At 58.8% G+C, this 23,193-nt stretch overlaps 3 protein-coding genes across 3 annotated transcripts in view; 2 read left to right on the forward strand and 1 right to left on the reverse strand.

Annotated features, from left to right (window-relative positions):
* Positions 1–2,525: 2,525 nt before the first annotated feature.
* TMEM151B (transmembrane protein 151B) lies at positions 2,526–7,676 on the reverse strand. Its single transcript, XM_029243480.1, has 3 exons — positions 7,551–7,676; positions 4,991–5,431; positions 2,526–3,758 (listed from the first exon to the last, which is right to left on the reverse strand). Exons 1-3 carry the CDS (start codon positions 7,674–7,676, stop codon positions 2,625–2,627), a joined length of 1,701 nt encoding a protein of 566 aa, XP_029099313.1. The 3' UTR covers positions 2,526–2,624.
* Positions 7,677–12,970: 5,294 nt separating this feature from the next.
* Positions 12,971–20,539, forward strand: NFKBIE (NFKB inhibitor epsilon). The gene is made up of 6 exons (XM_029244065.1): positions 12,971–13,549; positions 15,885–15,987; positions 16,682–16,904; positions 18,284–18,372; positions 18,467–18,706; positions 19,389–20,539. Exons 1-6 carry the CDS (start codon positions 13,173–13,175, stop codon positions 19,452–19,454), a joined length of 1,098 nt encoding a protein of 365 aa, XP_029099898.1. The 5' UTR covers positions 12,971–13,172; the 3' UTR covers positions 19,455–20,539.
* Positions 20,540–21,073: 534 nt separating this feature from the next.
* The window catches only part of SLC35B2 (solute carrier family 35 member B2), a 3,772-nt gene continuing 1,652 nt past the window's right edge, over positions 21,074–23,193 (forward strand). Inside the window, exons 1-3 of the mRNA XM_029244205.1 lie at positions 21,074–21,204; positions 21,713–21,906; positions 22,074–22,228. Coding sequence (XP_029100038.1) covers positions 21,194–21,204; positions 21,713–21,906; positions 22,074–22,228 — 360 coding nt within the window. The 5' untranslated portion in view covers positions 21,074–21,193. The remainder of the gene's footprint in view (positions 21,205–21,712; positions 21,907–22,073; positions 22,229–23,193) is intronic.

Consider the following 23,193-nt stretch of genomic DNA (forward strand, 5'->3'; position numbering starts at 1 on the left):
CCCACGGGAATCACATCTACCCACAGGGCCACAAGAGGGCCTGATGATGGATTCAGGCAGAGCCCCACCTCCCATCCTCCTCGGGCTGAACCTCCAGCCCTGTGTTTCCAGAGGGTGTGTCATGGGCTGCACCCACAGCCTTGGGGCGCTTTCCAGGGACTCCTTCCAACAAGCAGAGCACCAAAGGGGGCTTGGCAGTGACCGCACGTGTGTGCCTGTCTGGGCAACCTTGAGTCTGTCTGTGCCTGACATCCTCTGACAGTTCGAGTGCAAACGTGTAGGTGTGAGGGTGTGTGAGTGTGTGTGTACATAGCCACAGCTGCTAGCAGAGGGTCTAATTAGAGAAACAAGAACATTCAGTGTAAAGTTTAATTTTAGAGATTAGTTAATTTTCTGGTTTTGTTTTCCCTGGCAATCAATAAAGCTACCAAGAAAACAGACCAAAGAATTGGTTTCTCTCTAAGTCTGTGCATATGTGGGAGGTGTGAGGCTGTCTGTGTGAGGAGACCTAGATAGAAATGGTCAATACAGGCAAAAATAATAACAGCCCCTCCCCTTTCCCCCTCCTCCCAGCTCAGGTTCTGTCTGAGGAATGGCCCTGAGGCAGGAGGAGCTGAGTTCCTCCCTCCTTGGAGCCATGAGGTGGCCAGGATGCCCCACACAAGGGCGTGACATCCGGGTGCCAACTGGCCAAGAACTGGGTCCTGAGGCCACAGCTCACCACCTGTACCTTGAAGATGTCCGTTCAGAGGAAACGGGTGCTCCAACCCCCAGGCCCCTGGAGAGCACAGTGCTGGCGGGTAGGTGGCACTGCTGCCCAGGGAAACCTAGTGGGCAGCTGTTCCCCTCCTCCCCAAGCCTCCTCTTCTCCGGCCTCCTCTCTCTTCCCACTCAGCCATCTCCACCTGAAAGTTAGGCTCAACCCTGATGGGCCACAGGCCGTGGTGTCCCCAAAATCTGTGGCCCCCAGTCCCCCAGGAAAGGTTAGGGGAGCCAGAGGAGATGTTGCATAGGTGGAGGCCATACCCTTGGGGGGTACAGGCCTGGCTAGGCTGGAGGAAGAGGGGAGAGGCTGGAGGAGGGAAAGGGGCAGCTCTGATGGCTCAGGTGACATGAGAAGCATCAGGGGTGAGCCATGTTGGAGGCCTGAGGGTTTTCCTCTCCAGCTGGAAATGTGAGCTCAATCCCTGGGCACTGTCAGCTGGGAAAACATTAGCCAGGGGATTTGGGAGGGCAGGGGGTTTGTACACAGACATGCACACGGAAGCACATCAGGGTAGGAGCAGTGGGGGAGCAGCACACAGGGCCAGCACCCTGCGGCGGAGGCAGTTTGCCCCTTTGAAGACCCTGGGACACACAGCAGGGCTTCAGCTCATGGGCTAGGGGAGGACAGAGGGGTCAGGCAAGATTTAGAGAATTCCTGCCTCTGACCCTGCCACTGGAAATGAGTCTTTCTCCAGCTGGGGTTCGTGACAAGGTCCTCAGCCCTGCAGAGGCTCTGCTTGCACACGACCACTCTCCACTCTTCCCCACAAGTTCGGGGGATGCAAGGGCCGTCCCCCACAGACACTCCGACCTTTGGGGGGTCTTTTCACGACCCTCTCCTCTTTGACTCCCACTAGCTTCCTGAGTTCCCCCTTGTCACCCAGGCCTATCTCCTGCTCTCCCCACTTAGTCATTCATTCACCTTGGTCAGCTTGAAGGAATGCTGCCTGGGTGGTCTCCCACCCTCTCTGAAGGGAGTGCCCTCCCAGAACCCAGGTGACGAGGCTACAGTTTAAAGGACTGAGGTGCACTGCCCTCCACAGTTTGCCTTGCCCCTCACCCCTGGCAACAGCTCTTCAAAGCCAGGGAGCAGGAAGGGAGGGAGAAGTGTGAAATCTGCATGGTGAGTACAGTCCCCCCCAGGACCCAGCCTCCCAGGGCCCAGTGAGATAAACAGCAGCAGAGGGAGTGGCAGAGAGGAAACCCCGGGCCAGCGCCAAGAAGAGATCAACAATTCCATGGCTTTGAGGCTTTGAGATGGAGTATCGCGGCTGACACCTGCCCAGGCCTCAGACCCACTGAATTCATTAGCTTGGATGGAAGCCAGCCCTGCTCTTCTCCAAACCACTGCCCCCTCGGTAGAGAGAGGCCCCAGCGGGGCCAGGCTGCGGAGGAAGGAAAGCCCCAATTGCCCTTCCCCTGGCCTGTAAACCTCCCCAGCTGCAAAGCGAGGGCCTCTCCCTTGAGGCGAGGCCCAACGCGGGTCCCACGGCAGTCTCCACGTAACAGTCATTAGATCCGTTGAAAGGCGGGACTGGAAATTCCGAGTGTGCGAGTATGCGTGTGGGAAGTGGAGGTGTCCCCCTAGGAACTCAGGGGCGGGGCTGGAAGAGACAACTCTGCCGGGGCGGGATTCCCTCCCCTCCCCACAGCTGTCTATGTTCAGGAAAGGAGGGTGTGGGGAGGTGCTCGAATCGGCCCCTTCGGGGTCTGTCCCTTGCCCCCTCGCCTCCCCCCACCCCACCCGCACCGTGCCCAGCACAGCCTCGGCCACATTCTTGACTCCCCCTGCTACACGCAGGGAGCACCATCGGCGAGGGGCAGTGAGGAGGCCGGCGGGCCGGTCCAAGGCCCCGGGGTCACAGTGAGGTCTCTACGCAGGAGCCGTGGCGGTGCAACGGCCGGTGGCCATGGCCCAGACATCCCTCCTGCCGGTGCACGATGAGCACGGGGAAGTAGAGGGCGTCGTGGTAGGGCGGCGGCGGCCCGCCCTCCTCCTCGTCTTCGTCGTCCTCGTCGTCCCCCATGCTGGCCTGGCTGGACAGCCGCGTCTGCTCGGTGGGGCAGCTCGCCTCGTTGACGCTCCCGCTCCGGCTGCGCCACAGGCAGCTGCGCCGGGAGCCGTAGAGGCGGCCTAGGGAGAAGCGGCTGTCCCCGCAGCCCGCCCCGCCGCCGGGCCCGGGTCCGGCCCGAGGGCTGGCGCAGATGCTTAGAGCGCTGCGCGAGAAGATGGACGAGCTGCTGACGGCGCGCTGGCAGTGCTCGCAGCTGCGCCTGTACGGGGCCAGGCCCGCTGCGCCTGGGCCACCCACCCCACCGTAGCGGCACGTGGGCGCGTAGCCGCCCGCCGCGCCCCCAGCACAGTGCGCGCCCAGCCCTGCCAGGTCCATGAGCACCGCCTCCGAGTAGCTGGGCACCAGCTGCTGGTTGGAGCGGATGTGCCACTCGAGCTCCGTGCTGTCCACCGTGTTGACCCGCGGCAGGCGGTGCGTGAGAGGGGGCAACAGCTCGTCGCTGGGGCTGAGGCCGCCGCCCGCGCTGCCGCTGGCCGAGCTCGGGCCCTCCAGGCCGAAAAGCTTCTCCACGTGGTAGTGCGCGTATGCCGTGCGGTACTCGGCCAGCACGCGCAGCGGCCACGACAGCGTGAGCAGCGCCGCAGCCCAGAAGGCCGACGAGCAGGCGTACCAGGGTGGCCTGGCTGGGTCGGGGAAGGCCACCATGAATTCGCGGAAGTCCACGTTCTTGAGGTGCATGCCCTCGCGCGCCTCCATGTAGTCGTCCAGGCCCTCGTTCTCGGCGAAGAAGCGCGCGCGCTGGCACAGGTACGCGTTCTCGGCCTCCACGCTGGCGAAACTGAAGCACTTGGTGAAGCGCAGGCGCGTGGCAGGCGCGCCCTCCAGCCCCACCAGCGTCTTGGACACGTCGCGGACGCCACAGCGCTCGTAGTCGAACTCGGCCTCGGCCACGTGCGTGTTGACGCGCTCATGGTAGACCTGTGGCGCCGGGGAAGGCGGCAGGAGTCGCTTCTCTCTGCTTACCCTCCTCCGCCCCATCACTGCTCTTGGCGCCGGATCAAACCCTCAGCCTGTCCTGGTTTAGCTCCCGGTTGGGGCCAGGTAAGATCTTATCGGGTTTATAGAGACATTGAGGCCCTCAGCTTCATCAGTGAGTTAGAGATGAGGGCGGGGCTAGGAACTCATCCCTACTTATGTGCCTTCTCACTTTAACTAAGCCCTGCTCTGTCTAGGGGTCAGTCCCAGGCCCTGAATTGTCCCTCCGGCTTGCCTGATCCTTTTGCCACTGCATCTTTTGTCCCACGCTGCCCCCTCATCACCCCGAACAGCCTACCCGTCTTCCCTTTTACAAGTGTGTTTCCAAATGGGCCCCCCAGAGGAGGTCCCTGTGGACCCCCTTTGTCTCTGGTCTCCCTGCTGCCACCTTTAGCTAGTACCCGGCCTCCCTCCTGATCCTCACAGGGCCCAAGCTTTGTTTACCCAGCCCAATACTGAGACAGTGGAGAGGTCCCCCTTATCTGGGAAAATCTCCTCTTCCACCAGGGCTCTAATATGCCTAATCCCAGCAGGTATACGGAGTGCTGCTTGACACCCCCTCCATGCCTCCCAGGCCTACCTCCACCTTTTTGCCAGCTGACCCCCACCTCTGGGAGCCTCACACTTGGGATCCACAGCCCTGAGTTTGAGTCTAGCACTACCACTTAGAAGCTGCAGAACTTGGGCAAGTCACTGAGCTCAGGTCTCTTTAACTGTGAAAGAGGACTCGGTAGCAGGCACCTCACTAATCAGCCTGTGAGGCTGTGCATGTGAAACACCTCCAACCATTAAGCACTAAACCATACAGACCCTGGAGCCAGACTGCCGGGGTTCAAATCCCAGCTCCACCACACACTAGCTGTTTGACCTTAGGTAAGTTACTGAACCTCTCCAAGCCTCAGTTTCCTCATCTGTAAAATGGGAGTAATAGTTACCTACCTCATAGGGTTATCATGAGGGTTAAATAAATGATTAGACATTTGTAAAGTAGTTAGAACAGACCCTGGCTGCCAGTAAGTGTTTGCTGTTATAATTATGGTGGGTGTTATTGTCCTCCTGTTGCAGTGCCCACAAGAGCTCACTGCTGCCTGTGCTCCTCCCCCTGAGGACAGTCGAGCAGGGTCCCAGCACCCCCTCCCATCTGGACTGGCCTCTGCTCCCCTCCAGCTCCTCACCTGGGTGGTGGTGTAGGCGTCTCCATTGCGGTATCGGGTGACCTGGCGGGTGCGGCGGACATAGTGGTAGCTGATGGCCTTCCACCAGATACATGGCGTGGCCTGCTGCATGCGGCCCACGCGCTCCCGCACGCTGCTCACATCCACGCGGTGCTGCAGCTCGTGGCGGGCTTGGCAATGCCAGCACTCCACCAGGTAGACAGCGTACAGCATGAGCAGGAAAGCCAGGGGGATGTACACATAGCCGTTGGAGCAGGGGCTGTCGTGGTACATGAGGCTGTTGCCCTGGTAGGCGCTGCTGAAGGTGAGGCGGGTCACCGTGGTGACGTGGCACCAGGCCACGGCCCCCAGGCAGCCGTACATGAGCAGCGAGAGGAGCAGGCACTTCCAGTGGGACTCACGGCAGAGGGACTTGGTGAAAGAGGGCTGGATGGGACGCTGCTGCTCAGAAGGGCAGGCAAAGGGGCCAAGATGAGTGCGGAGTGAGACGGAGTGGCAAGTTCCAGCACAAAGATGGATGGCGGGCCAGAGGCCGACACCGGCGATGACAGGCAGAGACAGACAGGAATGTGCAGAGAGAGTCAGACCAAGATGGGAGGCCAGGACCAGAGATTAACACAGAAGTAACCCAGAGTGAGCCATGAGGACAGGAAAGAGGGACGGAATACCAGTATAGAGAAGTGCAGAGGCAGAGGGATCAGAGCCAGAGATGGAGGGAGAAGGCCCAGGTGGCAGAGAAGACACAGATGGATAGGATGGCACCCAGAGAAACAGAGTCCAAAGACAGACACAGAGATGGCAATGAAACAGGAGAAGGTGTGCATAGGGAAGACAGGGAGGACAGATAGGCATGAGAGAAGGCAGGTCCCCAGCCTGGACCCCTTCCAGGTATTCCAGGAAAGGGGAGAGGGGCCCACTGACATCACCTTCCCACTTCACAGGTGGGGCCCTCCCTTCTTCCAGAACCTAGGAGGAGCCACTTCCTCTGACCCATCCACCTCCCTGTCCCTCACAGACAATTAGCCTCATACCTCCCAGGAAACCCCAAGCCCTGTCTCCTTCCCCATACTCTGGACCCCAGGTGCCCTGTGAGTCTCCCAAACATCTACTCCTGTTCTAAGATAAAAGGCAGGGGGGTTTGTGTCCCTGAGCAGCAAGTGGTCCAGGAGGATATATCCAGAGGGCAGAGGCATGTGGCTGGGGAGAGGGGATGTGGGACAGGGGTGGGGGGGCAGGGAGGGAGATGTTCGCAGCCCAGCCATTTGTCAAGAGAAAACGATTTTTGGTACGGGGGTCTATTAAAGCACTTATCATATTCTGGCCCACAGTTGTCCCGGTGAGTTGTTTACGTGTGTGGCTCCTCCACTAGACTGGGTGCCCCTGAGGGCAGGGCCTCATTCCCTTTGCATCCTGGGTGCTGGCACCCACAGCCGCTCAATGATGAGTACTGAGTCGGATTTCTGGTGGCAGCCTGGGCTTTCCCTCTCCTCCCCCCACTGTCTAGCTTTAGGAACCCTCCACACACCCTCCTGCTGAGATCCTGACTTTTTCTTTCAATTCCCCAGGCCGAACCTGGAGGCTAGCCAAGGGAAGGGAGAGAAAGGTGGAGAGGAAGGGCACAGTAACAGACAGCAGTCCCTGGACCCGGTGTGAAATCCGAGGAAAGATCTGGAAGTACAGATAGGTAGGTGGGCTGGGAAATAGTACTCAGCACATGCCAACAAGATTAGGGGATGTGTGCCTTTCAGAGAGCCTTGTCCTGCGAGGGGAGCATATGTGCCTCTTGGTGTGCCTGAGTGTGCACTTGTCCCAGCGAGAGGGCGTGTGGAAGGGGCTCTGCCTGCGGGTCCTGCCTGTGCGCTTCTGCCCCAGTGCTGTGTGCAATGTGTGCACGAGTGTGCATGGGAGATGGAGGAGCCCCTGGTACTCTCCTCCATTTCTTTTGTCTCCAGATTCAGAGGACTGAAGAGTAGGACCCCCAACAAGGGATGTGCTGGTTACCAAAACTGGGAAAGATTCCTGGGCTCAGGACTCCCTGGAGGGGGGCCTGCATGGATATGGGGAGAGAGAGGCGCACATCCTCCACGCACACACTCCCAGTGACTCCAGGGGGGAGATCGCCTCTGCACACATTCGACCTTTTTAGGGCCCCAACTCACGTTAACACTACCATTTCCCCCGTGGAACTGGCAGGTACTCTCCTGCCTCCGCAGCCCCTACAAGTCACCCTGCCTGGCCTTCAAGATAGCATCCCCTCCGTGAGATGGGATCCCGGACACCATCCCCACCCCCACCAGCCCGGGATCCGCGAGGCTCCGCCCCTAGGCCCCTCCCCCTGCCCGGGACCCCCGAGCCCCGCCCCCGGCGCGGCCCCTTCCCTGCCACCGCGGACAGCTCCGGCCGCCGGGTGGGGGCAGCGAGGCGGGACTGCGGCTGCGGCGACCGGCTCGGGGTGCGGGGCGCCGGCCGCGCTGCGGCGGAACCGGCGGGGGCCGCGCGCGGCGGGGGATGGGGGCCAGGCTGCGGCCGCGCCGGGGGAAGGGGCGCCGCCGGCTCTCACCTCCTCTCGGGCGAGGCCCTCGTCCGCCGCCGCCGCCGCCGCCGCCGTGGGCTCCTCCGGGACCCCGGGGCCGCCACCGCCGCCGCCGCCGCCGCTCTCGCCCGCGGCCGAGCCAGGGGGGGACATGGCGTAGAGGGGGCGCGTCGAGCTCAGGGCCTCCCGGGGGGCTGCCGGGGGCCGGGGGCATCCTGCGCCGGCTCTGGGGAAGGGGCGGGAGGGGGCGGGGCCCTCGCTGCTCCCCACCCCCCGCCGGGGGGAGGGGGCCGGGAAAGGGCACCACGGGTAAGGGGCTCGGGGATGGGGATGGGGAGGCGGGCTGGGGGGCCGGGCCGGGGGGGCCGGGGCCGGGGGTGGGTGTCACCTTGAGGCCCTCGCGGCGCCGCTCCGCCTCCCGCCCGCTCCCGCCGCCGCCTTTTGTCTGAGCCGAGCTGGAGCCAGCGCGCCCCCCCTCTTCCTCCCAGCGCAAGAGCCCCGCCCCCGGCCCCCCAAACTCCGCCTTCCCCAAGCCTACCTAATGGCCACCCCAAAGGGGAAAAGCAACAGGGGCTCCCCGCACCCCTTCCCCACTCCCAGCCCTGCTCACCACACGCGCCATCCCAGGAAGATCTAAGCCGAAACTCCTCTCGGTCTGTTTGTGGAGGGGGCGCCAGCGGTTCAACCAACATCCCTCCCCATCTTTGGTTCCCGCAAGTTCCCGGGGCTGAGAGTGGGGAAAGGAAATTGAGTCTTGGAACGCTAGGGAACAGCCTTATTCCCAGTTGGATGGTAAAGGGTTAAGGCAGGAGCCAGACTTCAGAGGCCAGACCCATCTGAACAAGGATGGGATAGGGTGAAAAGGAAAGGATTAGAGCTAGATATGAGAAAGGACTAACAGAGGGCAGAAGAGGGGGCATTGAAACCAGCCTTCACTGAATCATCTTCCTACCCTAGGAAAACAGCCCCAGAGAAGCAGTGAAGTGTGTACATAGCCCTAGGCTGGAGATCAGGAAACCTGAGTACAGATTCTTAATCCTGGCTCTCTCATTAGCTGTGTGACCTTGGGCAAGTGCCTTCCCCTCTCTGAGCCTTAGTTTCCTCATCTGGGCAGTGAGAAAGTTGACTGGACAATCTCTAAGGCTCTGACTTTCTTCTGTGGGTGTAGGAGACAAAGTCACAGGCCACAGGCCAGGCTGAGTGACTGCAGGTCACCTGTCCCTTCATGCCATCCACCCACAGTGCTTTTCCCTGTCCCGCTTAGGGGCAGAAAGGAAACTGCCATTCATTCATTCCTGAATGCATCCATTCAATAAGCAGGTATTAAGGGACGTCCCCAGTGGTCCAGTGGGTAAGACTCCATGCTCCCAATGCAGGGGGTCTGGGTTTGATCCCTAGTCTGGGAACTAGATCCCACATGCATGCCACAACTAAGAATCCACATGCCTCAACTAAAGATCCCGTATGTCCTGATGAAGACCCGGCACAGCCTCAATTAATAAATAAAATAAATATATTTTTTAAAGAATCACATTTAACTTAAAAAAAAAAGGTATTAAATACCTACTGTGTGCCCTGTACAGAAATGCAAACATACAATTTCCTGTCCTCAAGGAGCACGAAGTCTAACGGGGAAGGAGGACATGGAAACCAATCATTATGATAGAATAGGATAAAGGCTACACTTGATCAATCTATGTGTGCACAGTCACTGCGGAATCCTGTTGTGTGTCATGTGTTACATTAAAGTCTTTGACATATAGTGACTTTCCCCATTTACCCACAAGAAACCAAGGCAGCGGGAGAGTTAGTGACTTATTCAAGGTCACTTGCTAGTACTCAAAGAGTGGTCCTAGAATCCAGACCTTTCCATAGGGGTCTTTGGGGGTCAGAAGTCAGCTTGAGGCAAAGCCTGGATATCTGATCTTTGGGAATAGAGGAAAAGGCCACTGATGGTCCTGCCTCTCCTCTGGGACAGAACAGCCTCTGCCTCCACCTACATACCCACCTCCCACTCCTGGTCCTGCCTCCATTTTCCTACTCTTCCCTTTCCAGGGAAGGTGAAGGGGGCTCAGCCTGACTGTCCCTTCAGAACTATCCAGCCTACATGATCCTCCCCAGATCAGTGAGTCCATCCTCCCTGCCAAAACAGAGGAAGGGTGTGGTCCCAAAAGGCATGGTTCTCCTTCATCCCCATGGCAGAGGAAGAATCTCACTTGATGGCTCATTCCAGTGTCTCTCTCCTACCCATGATTTTTGGGAAGTCCTGCCTACAGCTAACTCCAACCCTTCTTCTGGTATCAGTTCACTCCACCTAGTTCAGTGCTTACTGCAGATGGAGAGCAGAGGTCCTAACCCTGGCGTTTCCTAACCCAGATGGGATCTTCACATTCACCATTTAGTTGTTCTAATCTTTCTCCTGTCCCCCAGCCCCACTGCCTTCCTGACTCCATTTCAGGGGGCTTTGGAAGAGAGGTAGCCCAACTTCTTTTGGCCAACCCCAGAGCTCCCAAGAGATAAAAGACCACCTCCCCTTTCTCCATACACACACATGCCCCCTCCTTGGAAGCCCCGAGAAAAGAGGGGTGAAAGGAGGGGGCTGTGGAAGGAGCCAGCTAACCGGCTGGTCACCTTGGCAACTGGGCCTGTTTCCTGAAGATGAGCCTGGCTGGAGTGGGCATAGATGGGAAGTGAGAGCACCACAGAGGGAACCAGAAAACAGAGAAGAGGACTGGAGGGGCCCAGCCTTGAAGATTGGAGCTGAGGGAGTGAAGTCAGGACCCTGACCATGCTGTGACCTGAGTCAAAGTCCCCAGGTCATCTTTCCAGATGACACTGCCATGGTCCCTGTTCCCATTCCTAAATTTTCCCCAGAAGGGCTTTCTGTCCTAGTACAGGCTACATTCTGGAAGTAGTCAGTGACTCAATGCTGACCTCATGTGGCCAGGAAAGGGGCTGCCAAACACCTGTTATGGTTTAGAGCCAGACACTGGACTGGATTGGGGTATGTTTTTCCTTAAAATCAGCCTCTGTACGTATGAGAGAGGCGGTCCCTGCACGCTCCTGAGTTCCTGTGTCCTTGCGGAGAGCTCAGATGTCCCCAACCCCTTAGACCTTCAAAAAGGAAAGAAAGTTTCACTGAAAACATTTTTAAAGTTTTGGATTAGGAACAGGAAAACGCAGCTCTACACTTTCAGATTGTTTGACCTTGGGCAAGCCAACTCACCTCTCTGGGACTCGGCTTGCAACTTTAAAATGGAGGTGATTTTGAACCCAAGTGGTTAGGGTTGTACTTTTTGCTCCAGCCTTTGAGGTTGGGAGAGGAACAGGTCAGGGGAGGAAGTTGAGAACATCTGAAGTCACGCTGACTCCAAGGGAAGGAGATACCTCAATTTCCTTGGGCTTTCCCCTCACGGCTCCTCACTGCCTCATGCTCAACACATCCTCCCCACTCTGGTCGTCGGTGGGGATGGAGAGCAGTGGGTCATCTCCTCCCTTCTGCCCTTCCCCCTCTCTTCTCCATCCACTCACGCCCTCCCCAAACAGAGACTAGGTACTTCTCCCAGCCCTCTTCCCTTCCCATCTCCAGTTCAAATGGAACCCCCTTCCTCTCACCCCACTGGGTAGTTGGCCCCATGCTGTGCCTCTCTAGCACCCTGTTTTCACTCCTATCTTAGCCCAATCACTCTGTGTTGTAACTTTGAGGGGGCTTTTTGAAGGCTGGAACCATGGGAAAATTTTTTTGTGGGGGAGGGGGGTTGTTGGTTATTACTGTTACTGTGATACTCGGTTTTGCTTCCAGCAGAGAGAACGATGTCAGGCATTTAGGAGAATCTCCCTACATGTTTTTCAAATGAATGACTAAAATGAGGTTTCATGGGGATGGTGGTAGGGAAGCTGCTTAGTAGCTGCCCGTGCACACCCCAGCGTCCTTCCCCCAATGCCAGAGATGGAAAAGGGAGATGTTTTCTTGGGGATGACCTTCTCAGTGCATTGCTGGAACTTGGGGTAGGGGATAAATCATGGGACAGTGATCACCACGTGAGTGGGGTTTGCCTACAGCCTCCTTAGCCCCAGGGAAAGTAGGGATGGGGAAGGAGGAAAGATGTGCTGGGGCTGGGGCTGCCAGGGGAACCTCAGCAGAGTGCTGCCCAGCATATCTCGGGCCTCCCCATCCTGGTCCCACCATAAGGAACTAAACTTCCCTAACCTGATGTCACCACCCGAGGCCACTGTTTCATCCCTGTGAGGAATGACCCCTCTGCTTTTTTAGACAACAGTTTTCCTGAAAAAAACCACTTTCAAAAAGCACATCCTGGGCTTTCCTGGCGGTGCAGTGGTTAAGAATCCGCCTGCCAATGCAGGGGACACGAGTTTGAGCCCTGGTCGGGGAAGATCCCACATGCCCCGGCGCAACTAAGCCCGTGGGCCACAGCTACTGAGCCCGCGCACCTAGAGCCCAGTGCTCCACAAGAGAAGCCACCGCAATGAGAGGCCTGCGCTCCGCACCGCAACGAAGAGTAACCCCTGCTCGCCGCAACTAAAAAGCCTGCGTGCAGCAACCAAGACACAACGCAGCCAAAAATAAATAAATATTTTTTTTAAAAAAAGCACATCCTCATGTCCAATTCTATGTGATCTGGGAAGTTGACACAGGAGACTCTCTATCCAGGACCCAAAGGGAGAAGTTCTCCTTTAAAGACATGGGTGTCCCCTTTGTCTCCTGGGAAAGCAAGAGAAATTGAGAGCAATGGTCAGGAGACAGGTGGCAACGCTTCCCCGTCCTACCGCCCACGTGCCCTCCCCAGAGGATGCCCAGCTTGTGCAGGTGATTAATAAATATTCCTTTAAAAACAAACTAATGGGGTCTTACCTGGTGGTCCAATGGGTAAGACTATGTGCTCCTAATTCAGGGGGCCCAGTTCGATCCCTGGTCGGGGAACTAGATCCCGCATGCATGCCTCAACTAAGAAGCCCGCAAAGAGTCGGCATGCCCCAACTAAGAGTCCGCATGCTGCAACTAAAGACACCGAGTGCCACAACGAAGATCCCGCGCGCCGCCACTAAGACGCGGTGCAGCCTAAATAAATAATTAATTTTTAAAACGATCCTAGGAAGCATTAAAAAAAAAAAGAATAAATGAATGAATGGGGAAAATGAATGAAGAAACAGGAAGTGAAGGAAAGAAAGAATGCATGGAATTAACAAATGGAATGAAGAAGGAAGAGGGAAAGAATGAATGGATGGTTGGATAAATGAATGAATGAACGAATGGGTGAATTAACGCACGAGTGAGTCAGGACCGGGGAACCCCTGACTCGGAGCCAACGCAGAGGGCGGGGTAAGGGGGATTCCGAAGGGCGGGGCCTCGGTCCGGAAGCGCGGCGCCTGCCGGGGGCGGGGCCTGAGGGCGGGGCGAGCGAGCGCCTCAGACTGGGCTACCCAGCTGCCCGGAGTAGCGGATGCCGAGGACCCCGCTAGCGTTCCGAGCCTCTCCACGCTTCTCGCCGACCCCTCGGGCCCCCGCAGCCCGGGAAGAAGGCCACTCCGGGCCCAGCACCCGCTCTGCAAGGCGGACCTGCAACCCGGAAAGGCGGCGCGGAGTCGGATTCTGCTCGGACCGGGCCCCGGCGGGCCGGCGCCGCGGGGATGTCTGAGGCGCGGAAGGGGCCGGACGAGACTGATGAGAGCCAGTATGACTCGGGCATCGAGTCTCTGCGCTCTCTGCGCTCTCTGCGCTCTCTGCCCGAGCCCACCCCGGCCCCAGCCTCTGGGCCCTCAGACGGAGGGGGCCCCCAGCCCTGGACTCATCCTCCGGGAACCGCCAAGGAGCCAGAGGAGAAGGAAGATACAGACGGGGAGCGGGCTGACTCTACCTATGGCTCCTCATCGCTCACTGAGCCCCTGTCCTTGTTGGGGGACCCCAAGACCGAGGACCCAGCCCCAGACTCGCGGCTTTCCGCCGCGGGGGCGCTGAGCCCTCAGCAGCTGGAAGCACTCACTTACATCTCCGAGGACGGAGACACGTGAGTATGGGGGCTAGGCTAAGACAGGATCCCTTCCTCCCTCCCAATGCTAACTCGAGGTCTCCCCCAGGAGCCGCCACCCCCTATGTGAGAATCCCTCAAGGCACCAGCTCTGGAAGGGGCCGTCCCCACTCTCTCTTTCAAACTTAACTCTCAACCCACTTTTGAGCTGTAGCCAGGACCAGTCCGGAGGACCTGGCATCATCTGCATGCCCCACCTTTTGGCAGGGCCCTTACCAGGCACCTGGAAACACAGCTAGCATCTTGGAAATCTATCAGTAACCCATCCCTAGGAAGAGAAAATTCCCCTGACTAGCCCAGTTTTGTTTTGTTTTGTTTTTTCCTTACTGGGGGACAGGGCGTCCTTGTTTGCTCAATATCTGGGATTCCCGGCCTCTGACCTCAGAATGCCCTGTCTCAAGGAACAAGAGGGGCCAGTTACAGGCTGCCAGTGGGCCCAGGAAGCTGGGGTTGGGGGTGCTGCCAGGGTGCATTGCTGAGGCTGGCCCTAAGGAGGAGGAGGTGAGCCAGGCTGGGGCACTCTTGCCCCAGCAGACAGACAGGCGGCTGGCTGCCCCAGCTAACTTCCTCCTCTGCTGAGAAAGGGGAAGTGAGGGCTAGAGTCAGCCTTACCGACACTCTCCACCTCCTGAGCCCCACAAGTCCCCCTCACTGTCCTGTGTGACCCCTTTACTTCATCCTTCCTCCCCAGGCCCAGGTGGAGCTTGGTGGAGACTGGGCTGGGGGGGCAGTTGAAGTAAGAGACAGTTATGTGGCAGGGACTGGCCAGTTGAGGATTTGCCCCTCGGGAAGAAGAAAACACCGACAGGAGAGGGGGTGGCTGGGATTTGGGGGGGTGAGAAACAGAGTGGAGGGGGGCTGGGGTCCCAGATCTGGGATGCTGGAATGAATGGGGCTGAGGAGGCAGGAGATATCTGTCTTGACCTGCTTTTTTGGAGATGCAAGGGTCCTGGGTGGCCTTTGAGAAAGGTAGTCTCTTGACCCAGTGGGTGACCCTTGGCCTTTTTGTACTCTGTGTCCAGATCACCAGCCCTCAGGCCCACAACCAAGATTGTGCGAGCTCCGTGCAGAATACCTATGGCTGACCTTTGACCCAGGGAGTGGCGGTTTCTGAGCCCGCCCTCCTTTGTTAACCTCCCAGCCCCTGCCTTGACCATCTCTAGTAGAGACAGATGTGGTGTCTAGACCCAAGGGGGGTTGGGGGGAGAGGTGTCAAGACTCCCCTGGGGTTTCCCTGAGAGGAGGGGGCACCTTCTTCCCTCCAGAGGTGTCTGGGCTGTGGGACATATGGAAATGGGAAGAGGAAGTGGGAGGAGGGGAGACTGAGGGAGAGAGGGAGGTGGCTGCAGGAATGTGACCAGAGAGCAGGCCCTGGCCGAGGGGATTTCCATCGCGGTTCCTCCCTCTCCTCCCTCCCTCCGTCACTCTCTCCTGGGCCTCGCCTGCCACCAGAGCCAGCGCCCCTCCCGCCCGAGCAGCCCCCTCCCCAGCGCAGACGGGCCTTTCAGCTGAGCTACCCGCCTGTCGAATGCCCCGAGGCAGCTGTCCCTGGCCTAGACCCTCCAGCTCCGGCTTTCATTTTCCCCACCTGATGTGGGGAAACCCCAAGGCTGGAACTTCCCCTCCTAGCCACCCCCCGCCCCCCAGGTTACGGCTCTTTATCCCCCACCAAACACACATTTTCTGCACTGCCAGACCTCCCCTCGGAGGCGCGCACGGGAGCGGGGGCCCTAGGTCAGGCCCCTCCCACGCCCCGCCGTCTGAAGAGTGGCCCTCTGGCCGCCCCGTGGAGGGCAGCAGGATAGGGTTCTGCCCTGCTTCCTGCTCCTCTGCCAAGAGCTTCTGTCTCTTGGAATGTGTTTCTGAGGGGGGAGGGGAGTGATCCCACCCTTGCCCTCTCTGTCCTCCCCGCTGAGGCGGGCAGAGATGGGGAGCCCAGCCCTGGAAACCCCCTCTGCACCACCCCAGCAGCTTTCAGTTTGGCTTTGAGCCTGCAGCTGCCCGGCAGGGCCCTGGAGCCAGAGGGGAGCGGGGTGTGGGCAGGCTGGACAGGAAGGACCTTGTCCCGTCAGCACCCTGCCCGCACTCTCACTCAGCCAAGGCCCTCCTGAAGGCCAGAGATGGGAACTTGGAGCTCCCACCCCCAGGATCCTGGCTTCCCGCACCAAACCTCACTTCCTGGCCCAAACTCTCACTTCCTGCACCTACCGTATGGGTGGCAGCTTAGACATTGATGTGTTCCTTCTAACCCCAGGACCCCAGCCCACTCTCTGTGGCCTGGGCCCTGACCCCAAACCTTGGCTCTTCCTCCCAGGCTGATCCACCTGGCGGTGATTCATGAGGCCCCGGCTGTGCTGCTCTATTGCCTGGCTTTGCTGCCTCAGGAGGTCCTGGACGTTCAGAACAACCTTTACCAGGTGGGTGGAAAGAGTGGGCTGAGCCCAGATACCTATGCCTGTCCCAGCAGCCATCCCCAGCGGCAGCACAGCATCCTTAGGCCGCTCTCGCAGGAAGTCATAAGCCAGACACTGGGCTAGGAGCTGAGGATTCAGAGAGGGGTAAGAAACAGCCTCTGCCCACAAGGTGCTCAAGCCTGGGCTAGGGGACTCGTGTCAGTACCTAATTACACAGCATGGTGACAGAGTTGTGACGGAGATGCGTGCCAGCTGCTGTGGGAACCAACGTCTGTGGGAAGCTGCCAGGGAAGGCTTAATGCGAGAGGTGACTCTGCATAGAGCATTCAAGGAGGAGTTTGCCAGGTGGAGGCTGCCTGGTGCCTCTGTCTCCTCCCCCCAACCTCTCCCCAGTACCTAAGGTAACAGAGGTCTCCCCAGAAGGTGAGATACTAGACCCTGCCGCCCACTCCATCCTTTCTCCAGGGGCTTAGGCGACCTAAAAGGAGAGCAGGGGGCCACTCCCCTCACCTTGCCTCCAGAATTGGGGTCCCAAGAACTTGGTGGGGGGTAACAGAAGGAAGACCAGGACCATAGCCTTTATAAGCAGTCCTCAAAGAAGGTGCTGGCCTCTAGCAATTTCTGTGCCCACGCTAGCATGTTCCTGGAAGTGGGGGCATGCTGCAGTGGCCCCGTGACCCTCTCTCTGTGCCTGCAGACAGCACTCCATCTGGCCGTACATCTGGACCAGCCAGGTGCAGTTCGGGCCCTGGTGCTGAAGGGGGCCAGCCGGGTGCTACAGGACCGACACGGTGACACGGCCCTGCATGTGGCCTGCCAGCGCCAGCACCTGGCCTGTGCCCGCTGCCTGCTGGAAGGGCAGCCAGAGCTAGGCAGAGGACCGCCTCACTCCCTGGACCTCCAGCTGCAAAACTGGCAAGGTGCGGGCAGCCTCAGGGCCCATGAGATGAGGAGGGGACAGGAGACAGGGACCCCACTCTTAGGGAAGGGAGGGTCACAGCTTGTCCATTGATGATGCATCTCCAGTTCTAAGCACATAGGTACTCAGAATACCTTTGCTTAAAGAAAGAGTGAATGGACGAATGAATGAATGGGTTCTATTTCAAATTTATTGAGAACTTACTGTATGCTAAGCAGAGAGCTAAACTTTTCCCTCAAGGTATTCAGTTTAATAGAGACTAGATGAACTCATTAATTTATTCAACAAAAATGTACTGAGGGCTTTCTATGTGCCAGACACTATTGTAGGAGCCAGGCTTGCATCTATGAGAAAAACAGAGAATGTCTGAGGCAAACAATAAACATAAGAAGTGAGTCCTCTAGGAGGTTAACGGGCAGTCACTGCTGTGGAGACAGTAGAGCCGAGTGAGGGGACTGGAGTGGCGGGGGGGTGATGTGATTTTTAAACAGGGTGGTCAGGGAAACCCTCGTGGAGCCCGGACATTTGAGCAGAGATTTGAAAGAGGTGAGGGGTGTGAATTTGAATCTAGTTCTCTAAGCAGAGAGGGGCCCAGGCCAGAAAGGAGCTAGCAAAAAGGCTAGGGGAGCTCATGGGAGGAGGTGGCCCCTGGGGAGGGGCTGGGGGCCTGAGGATCCAGAGAGCTCTCAAGAAGGTGACTTTGGATGTGGCCTGAAGGCAGGTAGAGTTTTAGAAAGAGTGAGTGAGTGAGTGTGTGTGTGTGTGTGTGTGTGTATGGGGGAGGGAAGTGTGTGTATGGGGGTGTGGGGGGGGCAGGGGGGTGTGTTGGGGGAGGGTGTATGGGGGAGGGTGTGTGTGTATGGGGAGGGGAGTATGTGTTAGGGGAGTGTGTGTGTGTGCATGGGGGAGGGTGTGTGTGTGTTGGGGGAGAGTGTGTGTGTATGGGGAGGGGAGTATGTGTTGAGGGAGTGTGTGTGCATGGGGGAGGGTGTGTGTTGGGGGAGTGTGTGTGCATGGGGGAGGGTGTGTGTGTTGGGGGGGGGGGTGTGGATGGGGGAGGGGGTTGTGTTGGGGGAGTGTGTGTGTGTGCATGGGGGAGGGTGTTGTGTTGGGGGACGGTGTGTGTGTGGGGGTGTCACTCAGCAACCTGACCCCTGAAGCGTGAAAGTTTCAATAACATGACTCTGAAAAGGTGGAAACTTTGAGTTCCTTTCCCCCCAGACTTTTGAGGGGGTTTTTGGGTTTGTGTTTTAACAGTCCTGTGATCAGAGGCACTGAGTGGGCAGGGGGTCCCTTGGGACTGAGGGGTAAGGGAGGCCCCTGAAGAAAGGGAGAGAGAGCTAGCTGGTGGATGCAGCCCCCACCCTCACCCCATCCCAGGTCTGGCCTGTCTCCACGTCGCCACCCTGCAGAGGAACTGGCCACTTATGGAACTACTGCTGCAGAACGGAGCTGACATCAACGCACAGGTGAGGCAGCCAATCAAGGTGCTGCCCAGCCCAGGGCCCAGGGCCGGGATGCTTTCTCTTGAGGGCCTTGGCTGACACCCTTCTTTCCCCCCAGGAGGGCACGAGTGGGAAGACAGCGCTGCATCTGGCCGTGGAGACCCACGAGCGGGGTCTGGTGCAGTTCCTTCTCCAGGCTGGGGCCCGGGTGGACGCCCGCATGCTCAACGGGTGCACACCCCTGCACCTCGCCGCAGGCCGGGGCCTCAGAAGCATCTCATCCACCCTGTGCGAGGCAGGTGCCGACTCCCTGCTGAGAAACGTGGAGGACGAGACTCCCCAGGACCTGGCTGAGGATGTAAGAGGCGGACACTCAGCTCTGCTGTCCAGGACCTCCCTCGTGGAGACAGACGCTGTAATAGCTGAAAGGGTCAAGGAGTTAGGAGCCCAGGGTGTAAATCACGGCTCTGCCGCTCACCAGCTGTGGGACCTTGGGCAAGCCTCTGCCCCTCTCGCAGTCTGTGTTCTTAATTGGCCAGGACCAGGGGCCCAAACTTGGACTCCTACAGGAGCCGTGCAGCTAAAGCGCATCAGAGAAGCAGGCTGGGTGTAAGAGAGCCAGGTGGTGGGGCCTGCGGGAGACCAGACAGTCTTTTGTCTGAAGGTCACTCTACTGAACTTCAGCGGATACTTGCAGAGGAGGAAGGTGGGCCCAATATTCCCAGGTCTTGGAATTATTTAAGAGAGATGAAACCTAGGTTTTCTGTAGAATCTTTCCCATTTTTAAATGTTTGATGTAAAAAAATATTCAAAATGTTTTGTGAGTACCCTTTCCCAACACCCTCCTCCCAAAACAAAAACAGGCCCTAGAAGCCCTGGGGGACCACTGTTTTGGGGGTTAGTAGGAAGATTTGTTCCCTGATGTCCTTCAACGACACTTGGTGGGGAGGAAAGGGCCCAACAGGTCTCCCAGCCCCCTTCCCCCACCACTGCCTTTGTCCACGGGCCCTGATCTTGCTTCTCTCCATCCTCTTCCTCAGCCCTTTGCCCTTTTGCCCTTTGATGACCTGAAGATTTCCGGGAAGCCACTGCTGTGTGCTGACTGAAGCCGGGACAGGCTCTAGAGCCCCTGACGCTCCTCCTTTTCCCATCTGAAAGCTGGAGCCACAGCTGCTACAGTCTGGGCCCAGGCCATGTGCCCTGGGGACTGCTGAGGCCAGAGCCTGGGGCCAGCACAGTCCCGAGCTGAGAGGAGGGACCGCAAATAAGAGAGCCAGTCTGGAAGGAAGAGCTTCCAGGTGGATGGAAGGACCCCCAAAGCCCCAGGCAGCCTGGGCGAAGCCTGTTTGCCTCTGTTGAAGATGGCGGGGCTCTTGCCTCTACCCACGTGGGGTCAGTTTGAAGCTGCCAGCCGGTAGGCAACATGGACTCTCCTGAGTGAGGAGAGACACTGAACTGTGAGTGAGCAGGGCCCTAAAAGGTTCCATCTCGCTGCTGAGAACTTTGAAACACTGTTGTTTAAAGACTTCACACAGAAGGCCCTGAACTGAGCCTTTGGGGATGGAGAAGTTTCAAGAACATGACACTAAAACAGCAGAGACTTTTAAACACCCCCCACCGCCCCACTCCCGCCCCGAGTTGTTTTGTGCGTGTGCCTGTTTGTGTGCATTGGAGATTTTGAGACAGGCCTGCCTTGTGACCTTGTGGTGGAGGCAGAGAGAAGGAAATTGTCACTTGAGCAGGGTAGGGCCTTGTAGGGAGGGTAGGGAGCCTAATGGTCCTCAGGCCTCTCTGTCCAGCACAGACCCTTGCCCTTTCTGTGGAAATGCAGTTGGATGGAGGAAGAGAAAGAGGAGTGAGAAGATGCAAGTGAGAGGCCTCACCATGGCCCTGGAGGACCCTGGAGAGAAGGGCTAGCCTGCGGAGGGTGACACGAGGGAGCGTGGCTTCGTATGTTGTTTTCTCTCATTCCACATATGTTTGAGGCACCTATTAGGTCAGGCCTATGCTGGGATAGAATATGTGGGAATAAGTTTCTGGCCACTTGGAGACTTAGTCTAGTGAGGCAGCCATTAAAATCATAAACATCCAAATAAATATGTAATTGCAAGTCGCGATGGAAGGAAAAGAATCGTGGGAGGGAGAGCAGTGGAGTGGGTGTAGGGCCATACTTTGGGTGGTCAGGGGAGGCCTGAGTAGGGGTTAGGGGGAGAGCTTTCAGGGGAAGGCTTTTGGTGAATTAGAAGAACTGAGAGCAGTGGGGCTCTGCAGGGGGGTGGGTGAGGGGGCGAGGTAGACGGGGGCCAGGTCACGCAGAAAGAACCTCCGAAGGTCATGAGGATGCGGGGACAGAACTGCTGGCCCAGCCCCCGAAGGAAGGAGACATCTTCCTGCCAGAAAACGGGGAAATGGTAACATAAGGGGATGTGCCTGGGATGCAGAACCTGTGTCCCCGTTCCTAGGATGGCAGTGGTCACCACCACCTCCGGGCCGGTGGTGGGGGCTAAGGGCGATGACGAAGCAGGGGCGGCACCGGGCTGGAGCTCCCACTCCCCAGACCCCACCCCACCCCACCCGCCCACAGAGGCAGCCTGCCTCCCGCGCGCCGAGCCGCGTCTCCCGCCGGGCCGCGAGGGGGCGCTGTGGCCCGGCGGCGGCCCGGGGCGCTGCGTGGTCGCGGCCGGGGGCGGAGGGGCGGCCGCGGGGAGGGAGGCGGGAAGAGCGCGGCATTTCCGCTAGCCGGTCCCTCGGCTGCTGCTCCTGGAGGCGACAGCGGGAGTGGTGGGAGCGCGCGGCCCGGGGACCCGCATTCCCCGGCCCCGCTCCGCCCCACGCGGCCGGGACCATGGACGCCAGGTGGGGGGCTAGGGGGAGTGGCGAGCCCACGTGACCCAGCCCCGCGCCACGTGACCGCCGCTCCTCAGCGCGGGGGGACGGGTGGGGTCCCATATTCCCGGCAGGAGGCCAGCCTAGCGCTGCCCGGACCCGGCGCGGCGGCCGGGGGGGGGGTGGTGGTGGTGGAGGCGGGCGCCGTGGCGTTGTGCTCTTCGGGGGCTCCGGGAGTGTCGGGCGAAGAAATCGGGGGACCCTGGGTCTCCGCGAGCCCCGAGGGCGGGGTCAGGGATCGCTGGAGGGAACAGAGAGAACCTGTGTGGCCGGAGGGGCGGGTCCGCTCTCGGGGATGGAGGGATCCCTGCCTGGCTCGCGCCGGCCACCCCAGGAGAGAGAGAGGCTCTTTGTCCGCGCTGGGCTGCAGCTGAGGGGGGCGGGGAGGAACTCCGGGCCCTTCTCCAGTGTCGTCCCCTCCGGAGGGCCCAGAGGGTGAGGAGCTGGACCCTGATCCTTCTGCCCGCGGTCCCCGCAGGTGGTGGGCAGTGGTGCTGCTGGCTGCGCTCCCCTCCCTCGGCGCAGGTGGAGAGAACCCCGAAGGCCCTCTGGAGTCATGGACCCAGCTATGGTTCTTCCGCTTTTTGGTGAACGCGGCTGGCTATGCGAGCTTTATGGTACCTGGCTACCTGCTGGTGCAGTACTTCAGGCGGAAGAACTACCTGGAGACAGGTGTATGGGGAAGTTTGCTCAGTCTGTATTACGAGTGTTGGCCAGCAGTGCAAAGGGGAGGTGGCGTGGCACGGGAGGAAGGGAGGCCAGCAGGGCGGGCTGGCAGCTGTGGGGGAGATGAGGTGCTAGGGAGAAGTTGGGAGTTTCACCTTGTGTGCTTTCTCCAGGCAGGGGTCTCTGCTTCCCCCTGGTGAAAACTTGTGTGTTTGGCAACGAGCCCAAGGCCCCGGATGAGGTTCCTCTGGCTCCCCGGGCAGAGCCAGCAGAGACCAGTCCCACTTGGCAGGCCCTGAAGCTGCTCTTTTGTGCTGCGGGGCTCCAGGTAAGTAGGCAGGCTCTGCGGCTCTTCCTGGGTCGGTCCCCGCGGACAGGGACTCTGTGGAACCAGAGCTTTCACCCCACCGGTCCCAACAGTTTGCTGGTGGTTGTGTGTCCTTCTCCTCCCAGAGGCACACCATCTTCTTGGGGGTGGTTGGAGGAAACGCTGTCTTTTCTGTCCTACTGTCTCTACCCTCTGTGATTTCTCCCATCCCCTTGTAATGATGTCTCATATACCGTAAACCCACTGTTAAAAGTTTCAGCCTTACCCACTACTGCGTGTGAGAGGGGTGCTTAGATGCTGACCTCATGGCATTTTGGAGTGGGCACTTCTGGTTCCACCTAGTGTACCATGTTGAGCTAACAGGTGTGCAGTCTTCTCTAAGAACTCTTCCTCCCATGGGCTTCCCTGGTGGCGCAGTGGTTGGGAGTCCGCCTGCCGATGCAGGGGGCGCGGGTTCGTGTCCCAGTACGGGAGGATCCCGCGTGCCGCGGAGTGGCTGGGCCCGTGGGCCATGGCCGCTGGGCCTGCGCGTCCGGAGCCTGTGCTCCGCAGCGGGAGAGGCCGCGGCAGGGAGAGGCCGCGGCAGTGAGAGGCCCGCGTACTGCAAAAAAAAAAAAAAAAAAAGAACTCTTCCCCCCCACAGTTGGTTGAAAATAGAGAAGAAAATACTTGGGATGGAGTCGGCTCTAACATCCCTACTGTGGGGACAGACGGGGTCTGGTCAGTCCTAAAGCATTTGTTGTTGGCGTTTCACACACACTTGATTGCCTGCAAGGTGAATCCAGATTTGGGAGAGAAGAAGAGGAAAGTAACTTCTAGTTACTACAGATATTTATGCTGTCCATCCTCATCATTTTCGATATCATCCTGAGGAAGGAGGAGCTTGTCGCCCTTTTTGGCCTGCCTTTTCCTTCTCCCGCTCATCTCCTCTCCCTCCGCCCTCCCCGTCCAGGTGTCTTTCCTTC

This window comes from Monodon monoceros, unplaced genomic scaffold, assembly GCF_005190385.1.
Source record: "Monodon monoceros isolate NGI ecotype Baffin Bay Population unplaced genomic scaffold, NGI_Narwhal_1 Super_Scaffold_3, whole genome shotgun sequence".
Classification (NCBI taxonomy): domain Eukaryota; kingdom Metazoa; phylum Chordata; class Mammalia; order Artiodactyla; family Monodontidae; genus Monodon; species Monodon monoceros.

Coding starts and splice junctions, on each gene's coding strand:
- NFKBIE (XM_029244065.1), top strand. CDS start 13,173: ATGTCTGAGGCGCGGAAGGGGCCGGACGAGACTGATGAGAGCCAGTAT. Junction 16,905..18,283: donor CCAGCTGCAAAACTGGCAAG/GTGCGGGCAGCC, acceptor ACCCCATCCCAG/GTCTGGCCTGTCTCCACGTC. Junction 18,707..19,388: donor CCCAGGACCTGGCTGAGGAT/GTAAGAGGCGGA, acceptor CCTCTTCCTCAG/CCCTTTGCCCTTTTGCCCTT.
- TMEM151B (XM_029243480.1), bottom strand. CDS start 7,676: ATGTCCCCCCCTGGCTCGGCCGCGGGCGAGAGCGGCGGCGGCGGCGGC. Junction 5,432..7,550: donor AGGGCCTCGCCCGAGAGGAG/GTGAGAGCCGGC, acceptor CCTTCTGAGCAG/CAGCGTCCCATCCAGCCCTC. Junction 3,759..4,990: donor ACGCCTACACCACCACCCAG/GTGAGGAGCTGG, acceptor CCGGCGCCACAG/GTCTACCATGAGCGCGTCAA.